Raw genomic sequence first — 12513 nt, forward strand, 5'->3', positions numbered from 1 at the left:
ACACAACATCGATGAAGACATTTATATACCCAAAAGCCATTTTAGGAGGTAAATAAAGCTGAGAAAATGGGGAAGAAATCCAATTTCTCATAACTAAAACGCCCCTTCATTGTATTTATTTTGGATATTAATATATAGGTCATCCCAAGCACCCTAACATTGTTAGGGTAAGATCTTGGAAACTCTTACTACCATACCTCAGCGTGAATGGACTCTAATGGGGAAAAAAAAGGAACTATCACTGAATAGGATTCATTGAACATTTAGTTAAAAGTTGATGTCTAGAGATAGATTTCAATAATTTATACATATCAATCAAAGAAATTTATGAAAAATTGAATATATATAGCAAGAAAAAAACATGAAGGGAATAGCAAAATCAGATAATCATCCCATACAACTCGTGCAATTGTCTCGAATTTTACATATTATTAGTAAATCATTAACTATTGGTTTCTGTAAGTTGAACATGGCAATGCAAATGTTGTAATAATGACAGATTTTCAGTGTACCTCTCTCTATATATATATGGAAATAAATATAGTATATATAAAGACATAAGAATGACTTACTGTACCCCACTATCTGCAAAGCTGGAAATAGAATGAATACTTTGTCTCTTCCATGATCCTCTCACTGTGCAACAATTCTTTCGTGGTTAAGAACTATTGCTTTCTTTGCTACCAATTTCCGGCAGTCGGACAGTTTGATTGGCATTTGACCCGAAAGATTTCATCGGAGAGCTAATCAAATGAAGGGTTGGCATCAATGAATTTTGTTGCTGGAAGTGATTAACTTGTCTCAACTCACTCTCCATTGATGCGGTCATAAACGAAGGGATTAATGGAGGGAAATTTAACAACGGTACAGTTGTCACAGATGGGTAGGAATATAGTTGAGAGCTTAAAGGTAAAGCCATGGAAGATGGTGCAGAAATATTGTTGTGGGATTCTTCAGCTCCAAATTGAGATAAAGACAAGTTTGAATTAGTATCCCAATTAAAGTAGGAATTATTTATCGAAGGTGTAGGAAAACGAGATTGATAATTTCCTAGTGGGAATAAATTCTGTGCCAAATATCCTCCAAAACCCTCTTGATTTTCTTGATTCTGCTGTACCCTTTCAACATGGTTACAGACATTCTTGATCCCTAATTCTTCCTTGCAAGGGAAAAATGCGTGATTGATTCCTAAATCCTTTGCGTAAGATTGATTTGCATCCGAAAATTGGGAAAGCCCGGATGACAGATGATCACCAGGAAATTGGCTGAAAGTCATTCCTGTAGGCATCAAAAGAGGGGGAAGTTTATCGATTTCGTGTTTAGTTGCATCGAGGAGCCAATCTATAACTTTACTAGGCTGGCTTAGTCCAAGCTTGTCCTGAAGTTCATACAATTGAATTGCAGTAGGAACTGAAAGCCTAATTCGTCGGTCTCTCAATCCCCTCAAAGTACGCACTTTGCTATGCCTGTCTTTGCCTCCAAAATTACGTGAGACGCGTACAATTCTTGGATTTTTTAAGGTTGATGACCACTGTCTTGATGAAGAAGATGGGATCTTTGAAAATTTGCTGGAAATATTGGCATCGTCTTCTTGCTTTGCTCGAAAATCTTTTTCTGATCTTGAGTTCATGATCATATGATTGTTTGCTTCATTATTGACATGCAAGATCTAAATTAAACTGATCGTGAAATTGAAAAATGTGAATTTTGCTTTATTGTTCTCGTAAATATTGGGATTAGGGCTTAATTCGTGACAACATATAAGATGTAAATTTCAACATATTTTACATCTGATATTGAGGTTTTCATCTTGTTTTCCTGCAACTTTCATCCTCTAATTCTAGAACCCGATACGATTATTACCCTTAAGTGATGATTTGTTACAGAAAAATATGAGAGATGGGAAATTCAATGTGTTTCAGGAAAAACAACTTAAATGGTAACAGATTAAAAATCATGCGGTAAACAAATTATATGCTAACGACGCAAAAATTATACGGTAACTATAAAACTTAAACCTTTTCAAGATTAGGGATTTGGCAGTGCAATTAGGTTTTGGAAAATAGTACGAAATTAAATAAAACACCATTTATAGTCAAATCTGAGAGGAGATGATCATATTCTTTTTGGAGAATTTCATGAAGGGAAATAAAAAATTCTATTGTCACCAAAAATGAGAAATTAGAAAAGATCACAAAAGGAACTTACAGTTCTAGTTATGTCACTGCAAGCATATCCAGGAAGATGGCAAAAGAACTGCTCTTTCAATAATGAACTTCAATTTCCATCAAAATAAGCTGTGGAAAGAAAGAAAAAACTTGATATGAAACTTTCATTTTTCTCAAAAGTAATTAATAAACTTGCTAAATAAGTATCAAGTTGCAGAAATAAGAAATGATAGAATATTACCACATGAAAGTGAAGGGAAGGGAAGGCTATGGCGTATTCGCCTCCAAGTGGCCTCTAGTAAATTTACTTGAAATATTGTCAAAATAATGAACAAATGAGCAAGGTCATCATCTCATTATATTTACATTACTAGCAATTTCTAATAAATGATTCTTAAGTTAGAATGATAATTATTGTAAACACATGCAAAGAATTATGAAAGTGAGAAGGAAAATTAATTAGATAAGTTCCAGTTGCAAAGTTGTGGTGGATGAGATGATTGATATCAATAGAGAAGGGACCAATGTAGGGTTCTTTAAAGCTTCTGCTTAGTACACAGATAAGGAGCACACAAAACTTTGCAGTGAGATTGCAAAAAGCAACTTGTACCATGGAATTTTTCCTAGGAAATTATATGAAATAATTAATAGACATTATCATCTCATTTTATTTTCTTTTTTAATTACTAAGATGTATGTTATCTAGAAATTAAGATGTAAATTCCGTGTAATGAATTTTGTTCCATGCACTATATATATAACTTTAAAAGATAAAATTACTGCCAAATTAGCTAGACGAAGTAAAGGAATTTTAAGTAAAAATAAGCTAATATAAATCTCCTTGTATCTACAGGCAAAGAAATGATGTTAGTGTTTACAATGCAACATCAACCAGACTTTGACTCGTGAAGTATATAGTATGTTGTCTCATTCATATTACACATTCAGTATTTCTAAAATTTATTGGATTATCTTTAAAATATTATCTATTACAAGATGATTGAACATCTAATTATTTTCTGTATTTATTAGAAGAATTAATTTCAAATAAGATTATGATAGACATTTACTAGTTCTCTTTTTTCCTTTAAATCTGAAACAACAAATTATGAGGTTTCGTACTAAAATTTAGCAGTTTATTGAAAATGAACGTGAAAGTAAATAGTACTCTAGAGGAAACTGTAAACAAAGATCTCCAAAATACGAAGAGATGATGAAGAAAATGCAATAAACTGTTTCTGGTGTTTATATTTTGACAAGATTTTGTTGGCGTTACTAGTTGAAAATCGTAGTCAATATTTACCCTAATATGATGGTTTTTTCTTGTAGTGATGAGATTAGATGGTTTAATATGTTTTGTATAGGATAATTTTGGAGGTAAAAAATAATTGGCTTTTTGTTTGAAGTTAGTAGTATGGAAGATTTTGATAGAAAGTAATTTAGTAGACAAAGTGGGTAGGAGAAAGGAACTTTATTAGAATGACAATGATTTTTGCTTACAATGGCTTTTTTTTGCTTACCTAAAAATGAGACTCATGCCCTATTTATAGACCATAGTTTACATATAATTTCTTCTAGATAATTCTACATGTGTCTACAAACCTCACAAACTTTCTTGGTGCCCAAGTTTCTCTAGGAAATTCTAGATAATTCTGATTTTTTATTATTCTTGCTTGCCAAATAATTCTAGGATATTCTTGCCAAGCAATTCTAGGATCTTCTACAAATTTCCTAAAATATGCATCAACCATCAAAACTCCTCTTTGATGCATATTTTGGTAACTCCAATCATTTCTCGTAGTATTTCGAACTTTGCTCGTGATATCGCCTTTGTAAATATATCTGCTAATTGTTCTTCAATCTTGCAATGTTTGAGCTCTATCTCTTTATTTGTTTCAGCTTCTCTGATGAAAAAGGTACTTGATGCTAATGTGTTTGGTTCTACTGTAAATACGGGAGTCTTGGCCATTGGTATTGCTGACTTACTGTCGCAATAGATCTTTGTTGCTTCATGGTTCTCCCATGTCTTCGAGTATACGTTTTAACCATATAGCTTGACTCGTTACCATTGCTGATGCAATATACTCTGCTTCAGCTGATGATTGTGCAACCGTTGCCTGTTTCTTTGATGCCCAAAAGAATATTTCGGAACCTAGTGTGAATGTATAGCCTGATGTGCTCTTCATATCATCTACTGATCCTGTTCAATCGCTATCAGTATACCTAAGTAGTCTTGAGTTAGGCATAGACTGATACCTTATTCCATAATCTTTTGTACATTGGAGGTATCTTAGTGTTCGCTTAGCGGCTCCATAGTGAACTTGACTTGGATTTTGCATGAATCTTAAAAGTAAGCTGGTTGCATACATTATGTCTGGCCTTGTAGCTGTGAGATAGAGTAAACTTCCAATTAAGCTTTGAAATTGTGAACTGTCTGTTTTTGGAGTACCGTCTTCTTTTCTAAGTGATTTGTTGTTATCCAGAGGTGTTGCTACTGTTTTGCAACCTTCCATCTTGAATTTCTTTAATAGACCGGTGGTATACTTCTTCTGAGCAATGAAGATCCCATCTTCAAATTGAGCTATCTCGATCCCAAGAAAATAGTGCATTAATCCCAGATCAGTTATCTCGAACGTTTTCATCATATCTTCCTTGAATTTCTTGATCGTCTTTTCATCATTCCCTATATAGATGAGATCATCAACATATAAAGAGATTATATAAGTGTACTGTTTGTACCTTAATTTTTGATGTATAGAGTTGGTTCACTTTGGCTCCTCCTGAATCCTTGCTCAGTGAAGTAATTGTCTATTCTGCTATACCACGCTCGTGGAGCTTGTTTTAGTCCGTATAGGGCCTTCTTTAATTTCAAAACTTTATCTTCTTTTCCTCGCACCATGTACTCTTGAGGTTGCTCTATATAAATTTCTTTTTCAAGATAACCATTTAGAAGTGCTAATTTGACGTCTAGCTCGTAAGTCTTCCACTTTTTCTGTGCAGCTAGTGCAAGCAACGCCCTTATAGTGTCAAGACATACATCTGGAGCAAATGTCTTAGTGTAGTCGATGCCAAAATGTTGTGAGTATCCTTTGGCAACTAGCCTTGCTTTATGTTTTTGGATTAAGCCACAGCATTAAGCTTTGTCTCGTAGACCCACTTAACTCCTATGACTTCTTTGTCTTGAGGAAGATCTACAAGTTCTCAAGTGTTGTTTTTCTCGATCATTTTTATTTCTTCATCCATAGCATTTCTCCATTCTGGTTGTTTTCAAGCTGCTTCATAACTTTCAGGTTCAACGATCATCAAGTTGCAGCTTTGATATATTTTCGATAATCTTCGTGTCTTTCTTGGTGACGATTCTGGTGAGTCAACTGGCTCTTCTATTGTTACTTGATGTGGGGACTTTGGTTGATTGTTCTCCTCAACATCACCCTCCTACTTTTCTGGTTGTGTAAAGAGGCTGATAGCTTTTCTCTCGACTTGACCAGTCTCCCAGTTATAGGTGGCATCTTCATCAAACTTAACATCTCGACTTATAATCAGCTTCTTTGTTCTTAGGTTATATACTCGATAGCCTTTTGATTGAGTACTATAACCTAAGAAGATTCATTTTTCCGTTTTTTCTTCTAGTTTACCTCTTTTCTCGTGGGTAATATATGTATAGCAGATGCAGCCAAAAACTCTGAGAAGCTTTGCAGATGGTTTTCGTCCGCTCCATGCTTCCACTGGCGTTTTGTCTTGCACAGCTTTAATTGGACATCGATTTAATAGGTAGACTGTAGTGCTTACTTCTTCTGCACAAAAAGTTTTTGGAAGACTTTTCTCCATTAGCATAGCTTTAGCTGTCTCCATTATTGTTCTATTCTTTCTTTCTGACACGCCATTTTGTTCAGGCATGTATCCAACTGTGAGTTGATGCTCCATTCCTTCGTCTTCACAAAATTTGTTGAATTCATTTAATGTATATTCTTTGCCTCTGTCGCTTCTAATAGTTTTGATATTGCAACCACTTTGCTTTTCAACATATCTTTTGAACCTTTTAAAAATCTCAAATACTAGGGATTTTTCACGTAAGAAATATACACGTCATTCTAGTGTAGTCATCAATGAAGAGAATGAAGTACCTTTTTTACTCATGTGATGGAGTACGCATCAGACTGCATGCATCTGTATGTATTAGCTCTAATGGCTTTTTAGCTCTCCAAGATTTTCCGAACGGAAATGGTTGGCGGTGTTGTTTTCCGAGTAAACATCCTTCGCAGATTGCATCAATCTCTTTTATGACTGGTAAGTCCCTCATCATGCTCTTTTGCTACAAGATCTTCAACCCGTGGAAGTGGAAATATCCAAATCTTTTGTGCCACAGCCATGAGTCGTCCACTTGTGTCATCATTGCCGCACTGTTTGCATATCTCCATTGGATTGAAAAATATATGTTCGCCCTTTTTTTTCTTTTGCAATTACAAAAGATTTATCTTTCTTGTCATAGATCGTGCAAGAATCTCCTTCAAAATGTAATGTATATCCTTTCTCCATCATCTGACTTACACTTAATAGATTTTGATTTATTGTAGGGACTAAGAGAACTTCATTGATGTATCTCTTTCCCTTTTTTGTGTCAATAACAATAGTGCCTTTACCTGTTGCCTCTATAAAATTTTCATTTCCAATCTTGATTTTTGCCTTGATTTTATCAAGATTACCGAAAATACTTTCGTCTTTCGTCATATGATTACTACAACCATAATAAAGATACCATGTATGCAGATTGTCATCAGATGTATCTTTGCTAGTGGCGTAAAATGAACTTCCTTCTATATCATTTTTTTTAGAGAAATTAGCTTGATGATTTTGTTTGGAACGACAAAATCTTTCGTCGTGACAAAATTTTTATAGTGACGACACTATGATTTTCCTTTAAATCAAAAGTCCTTCTCCAAATGACTTTTTCTTTTACATACGCCACATGAAGGATACTTGTCGCTTTTATCAAATTATCTTTCTTGAGTTTCTTTATTTTTACAATTTTCTTTAAATTTTTTTCCACATTCTTTAGATTTCTAAAACCGCATTTTAACTTTAGATTGGAATGCATTTTCCGTGTTAATCTCATAACGCCTTTCTAAAATTTTTCCATGTGTTTCTAGTAAATCCATTAATTCTGCACCTGTCAACTTATCTATATATTTTGACTCCTCAATAGCTGCAATAATTGGATCATATTTTTCTGTACAAGTAATTAAAATTTTCCCAACGACTTTCTTTTGAGGAACATCATCTCCATAAGATCTTAATTAATTTACTATTTCATCTATTCTTGAATAATAATCTTTCACGGCTTCAAAATCTTTCATTTTTAAATTTTCAAAATTTCTTCTTAAAGTTTGAAGACGGCAAGTACGTACCTTGTCACTCCCGTAAAACTCCTCCTTCAATTTATCCCAAGCTTCTTTTGTCATTTTGACTTCCATGATTCTTGGAAAATAAGTATCCGTCAAGCTCATTTGTAGAGCAAGTAGTGCTAGAGATTTTTTTTTTTATTCTCTTTAAGTTCCTTCTTTTGTGCAGTAGATAGAGTGAAAATGTCATCTGGGTTAATATAGCTATTATTGACGACATCCCATAAATTTTATGCACAAAAGTAGGTCTTCATTTTGATGGACCTAAAGTCATAGTTGTCTCCATTAAATGTTGGAATAGGGATGGATGAACGGAAAGCGTCTGCCATAATATCTGATTATGCCCAATATCAATCGAACGTAGCTCTGATACCACTGATGGTTTTTTCTTGTAATGATGAGATTAGATGGTTTAATATGTTTTGTATAGGATAATTCTGGAGGTAGAAAATAGTTGACTTTTTATTGAAAGTTAGTATTATGGAAGATTTTGATAGAAAGTAATTTAGTAGACAGAGTGGGTGGGAGAAAGGAACTTTATTAGAATGACAATAGCTTTTTTTGCTTACATACAAATGAGAGACTCATGTCCTATTTATAGACCATGGCTTACACATGATTTCTTCTATATAATTCTACATGTGTTTACAAACCTAATAAACTTTCTCAATGTCCAAGTTTCTCTAGGGAATTCTAGATAATTCTGATTTTTTATTATTTTTGCTTGTCAAGTAACTCTAAGATATTTTTGCCAAGCAATTCTAGGATCTTCTACAAAATTCCTAAAATATGCATCAACCATCAATATGATAATTAAATATTATGAAGCCTAAACAGTTGAACAAATTCTTCAATCGCGTTGCAGTAAGAGTCTACTGCAAATTGTTCAAATCATTCACTGAGCCACTAAAAGCATCACATGGCAATTAGGTATTTTAGGTTGTATCATAAAAAATAGAAAATTTATCATGTCTCCAGTTATATTTTGGCCCAGCTTCTTGGATATAATTCGCATTTATTTGCCTGAAAATAGTATTTACATGGTTTAACTGAAGCAGTGGTCCAATCCTAAATTCTTTCTCTTTTAATATTTTTGCAAAACTGTCAACTTCGACCAAAATATTGGAAGAACTGTGCCGACTCTCAAGGGCATGGGAATGCGATATAATCATTTTCCCCACAAATTTTAACACCAGTTTGACATAAATTTGTATTGTTTTTAATGATTTACACTTAGATGTTGATGAATAGCTTGTAGTTGACGTTTTTCCTATTGTGATGGACCATATCAATCTTTATGTACACATTACGAGAACGACAGATGAGCGAAGGTCGTTATTCTGAATCGTCACTCTCTTTTCTTTGTAAAATTCCATTCACACACCAAACAAGACTGACTTTTGACCAACCTACAAAGGCCCCGTAAGAGTAAACCATAGAGAAAGAGACTTATTTTGGATAGTAGTGATATCTTGAATTGCTAAACCTCAAATATGGGCGTGTTTTGTCCATTTGTGTGTAGAAAATGTTCTGTCAACTTATGCAACGCATATGAAAATGAGATAATAAAAACCCGTCGACTCTATAAATATTGGCACAATTTAGATAGCCATAGACTTGATAATTCAAGACCTTAACAACTAACTAAATCCTAAAGAGAATTATTACCAAAATAATCAAAGAAAGGTTGTGGCTGCAGCTCCTTACATATGACAGTAGCTAAACTGCAGCAATCAAAAAGGCACTGATCCCTATTCCCTACTGATATTTCTGTGTCATCTGTCATAACTCGAGAAATTTATTTATTCAGTTCATTTTGCTCCACAAAAAAAAATAAATAAATAAATAAACAAAAAATAAAAAATAAAAAATCCTTGATTATGTAAATCCCATGACTAAATATTGTTGTCCTGACGACAACTTTGAGGATACTTATGTATCAAATTGTCTTATTTCTAGTTGGATACAAGCATGCAATGAACAAAGAGAGAGAAAAAAAAAAGTGTCAAACAACTAACTTAAGAAAAAACTAGACATACTTATTTTTGCCAGAAGGTGACCTAGTGGAATTCGACTCACCCTGATGAGGCTATCTTATCAGGTATTGTAGCTCCTTTTTGTACTGCAAATGTTGGTTCTTGCCATTTCATTCCCCGCGAGGGGATAAATGGCCAATGCCGTTGCATCATCTAATTTACGGGGTTTCTAGTACTAGAACTTTGCTAAATTGTATTCCTACTTTTGCATTATCTATAGGTCGAAGCCACCTGAATCAATAAACCTGATTAGCATTTTTTTTTCTTTTTTTTTCTTTTTTTAAGAATCATCTTGGAGCATATTTATTTTCACTCTTTTAGGGTAATAAAAGGTAAGTTTACTCTGTGTTGTGTGTGCGTGTATCAGTGTGTCTGAGTACACTGTATATAGTGGAGTGAATTCAGGGTAATAAAAGGTATTGATCCCAAGGTTCGAGTTGTCGCTATATGTCAGAAAATAAAACTAGCATTCATAAATGGATCCCAAGTACCAGACAAATCCTCAGTTTTTTTTCTCGCGAATCGCACACATACCATATGGCTAGTCCTATACCAGCATTAATTAACCTGCTAGCCATACTAAAAGAACGGTCGGCCCATGCCTGGACATGTCAGTGCATACTACGAGCCGGGCATGCACCTTCAAGGGAGCCAAGCCAGCCCAAGTGGGACCGGTGCTAGGCTTTCCCAGGCCTAAGTGACCCGACATAATCTTCTGTGACGAACTCTAAGACGGTTTAGCCTTCCCAAAAGAATATGGGCTAAAGATTGGTGTGGTGAAACCAGATGCTTTCCAACTCTTTCTAACACTTGAAATCTATGAATATGATCCTATTGAATGTATTTGTAATTTCTGATATTATACCTCTAGTTAAGAAGGTAGGTTGCGAGTCATGAAATAGTTCATTCGCTCGTTAACATTTGATGGGAATTGGATAGTTTGTACCCCATTTTCATTTTGCCTCGTGTTTGCTGCTGATCTTCAAAGGAAACTTTCGTTATTGGATTTCGTAAAAAAATAAAGAAATATTGATATCATGATCACCATCATTCTTTCTCAACCACTCCAACCAATCATCATCTCATCATCTTAAATAAATACATAACTATGAGTGGGACATATGTGTGCTTCAGAAGGAGAGAGAGGGTTTGAAATTCTCAAATGCATACACCTACTAAGAATACGAAATTGTTGAAAAAAATAATAATAATTATAATAAATAAATAAATAACCAAAATATGGTAGTTGCTAGTTAGAACGATCCAAAATTCTTTATCTCAAACAGTTGTTTTTTGTAGAGACGGATTTAGGGGGGCTGGACTGTAGCCCCCCCCCCCCCCCCCCCCCCCCCCCCCCCCCCCCTTTTTTTTTTTTTTTTTTTTTTTTTTTTTTTTTTTTTTTTTTTTTTTTAAGGTTTTATTTTATTTTATTTTATTTTTTTGGTAAAAAATCAGTTTTTTTCGCGTAGTAGCCCAATTTTGGATCCGTTCCTGGTTTTTTGTGCTGAAAATTTCAAAGCCATAACGCTTATAAAGCAAGCAAAAACGTGATCCAAAACAGATATAAAAGCTTGCCACCACTAATGCAATTCCTAGCAGAAAATGTAGAAGTGCAAGTCCTAGTTCATCCCTACTTCATTCTCTGTCACACACAAATGTACTGTAAACTAGCCATTAAGATTTATCCCTTGATGGCCATTATTGTGTAAACATAATGGTTTCAAATAGTGATTTTTAAGGAGGATGACCATTATTGTGTAAAAATAATGGATTCAAATGGTGATTTCCAGAAGAATGTGTAGTTAAAAAGTAAATAAAAATTTTAGACTTACGTCCAAAATATTTTATTATGCGAATGTATGGTTAAAAATGAATAGGAAAAAAATTTGTTCTTGTTTTAAAGGGAGTCAAATGAAGACTAATAAATTATTCATAATAATATACAACTCTGGCCACGAATTATAAAAAAGTATAAAGGTGTGAGTACCTGTGCGATTAGCCGCACAAGCACGCGGTGTGTATAGGGTCCTCTTGTGCACAAGCATGTGTCGCGTTACTCACTGATTAGGATCATCAATTTTAGGGTAGTTAAAATTTAATCAAATTAATCATGTGATGTCATTTAATGCCTATTTGACAAGACGTTCGATAAGCGAAAACTACTTCTGAAATTAAAAGTCATTTTTGGATCTATTTTGATAATTTTAAAAAGCTTCTTACGATGTTTAAAAAAACAACAAACTTTTACTTAAAACTATAGCTTACTCATAAGATTCTTCTTAAAAAAAGGAAGCGAAAATTACACTATAGTCGATATTTTAAGATGATAGTTCTAAAATCGGGCATAAAGTTTACATGAGTATTGTTCGTGCGAAACCCACAAGCGTACGATATCGTTGACAAGTAATAGATTTGATGAGTTGAAAATATCGTTCTTGATGAAGTGCACAAGGGATTAGAGTTCATGGCAAAATGGGACCATCACAAGGTAAAAGGGGCAAATGATTTCATGATGACTTTGAGTTTGCTCGTTTTTGGCAAATCACTAGTCTAATTTGATTGGAGCCGAGCCAAGGAATAAAACTCAGCGCCTTCGGCCCTGACGCAAGACCAATTTCGGGCAAAATCCATCGTTTAGGCCCTCGTTTAATCGTTTTTGCTATTTATGGTAATTTTCATTTTTGCAATATCTCTTTCCATGAAATTCGGATTTAGATTCCGTTTGTTGGAGGATGATCCCGAAGATAAGTATTTTTCCATTTTAGTAATTATCTCATATTTTTCATTTTTGGAAAAAAAATATCTTTTTTTTATTTTATTTTTCAGATTCTCCTAGGTTTTTCTTCTATTTAATCAGTTGTAAGTCCTTAGAGGCAGCAGTTCTTGAATTCAATAAAATCTTCCTTGAGA

The 12513-nt window shown here is 34.0% G+C and overlaps 2 protein-coding genes across 2 annotated transcripts in view; one reads left to right on the top strand and one right to left on the bottom strand.

The window, feature by feature from the left end:
• Positions 1-347: 347 nt before the first annotated feature.
• LOC111401733 (transcription factor TCP5-like) lies at positions 348-2640 on the bottom strand. Its single transcript, XM_023029611.1, has 3 exons — positions 2410-2640; positions 2209-2297; positions 348-1647 (listed from the first exon to the last, which is right to left on the bottom strand). The coding sequence occupies exon 3, from the start codon at positions 1634-1636 to the stop codon at positions 659-661; it is 978 nt and encodes a 325-aa protein (XP_022885379.1). The 5' UTR covers positions 1637-1647; positions 2209-2297; positions 2410-2640; the 3' UTR covers positions 348-658.
• Positions 2641-9734: 7094 nt separating this feature from the next.
• LOC111400497 overlaps positions 9735-12513 on the top strand; it is a 5868-nt gene continuing 3089 nt past the window's right edge. The window contains exons 1-2 of the mRNA XM_023027909.1: positions 9735-9775; positions 9971-9986. Coding sequence (XP_022883677.1) covers positions 9735-9775; positions 9971-9986 — 57 coding nt within the window. The remainder of the gene's footprint in view (positions 9776-9970; positions 9987-12513) is intronic.

Source organism: Olea europaea, chromosome 10 (genome assembly GCF_002742605.1).
Source record: "Olea europaea var. sylvestris chromosome 10, O_europaea_v1, whole genome shotgun sequence".
NCBI classification, from domain to species: Eukaryota; Viridiplantae; Streptophyta; class Magnoliopsida; order Lamiales; family Oleaceae; genus Olea; species Olea europaea.

What these genes read in the sequence shown, in the direction of transcription:
- LOC111401733 (XM_023029611.1), bottom strand. Translation starts at nt 1,636, where the DNA reads ATGATCATGAACTCAAGATCAGAAAAAGATTTTCGAGCAAAGCAAGAA.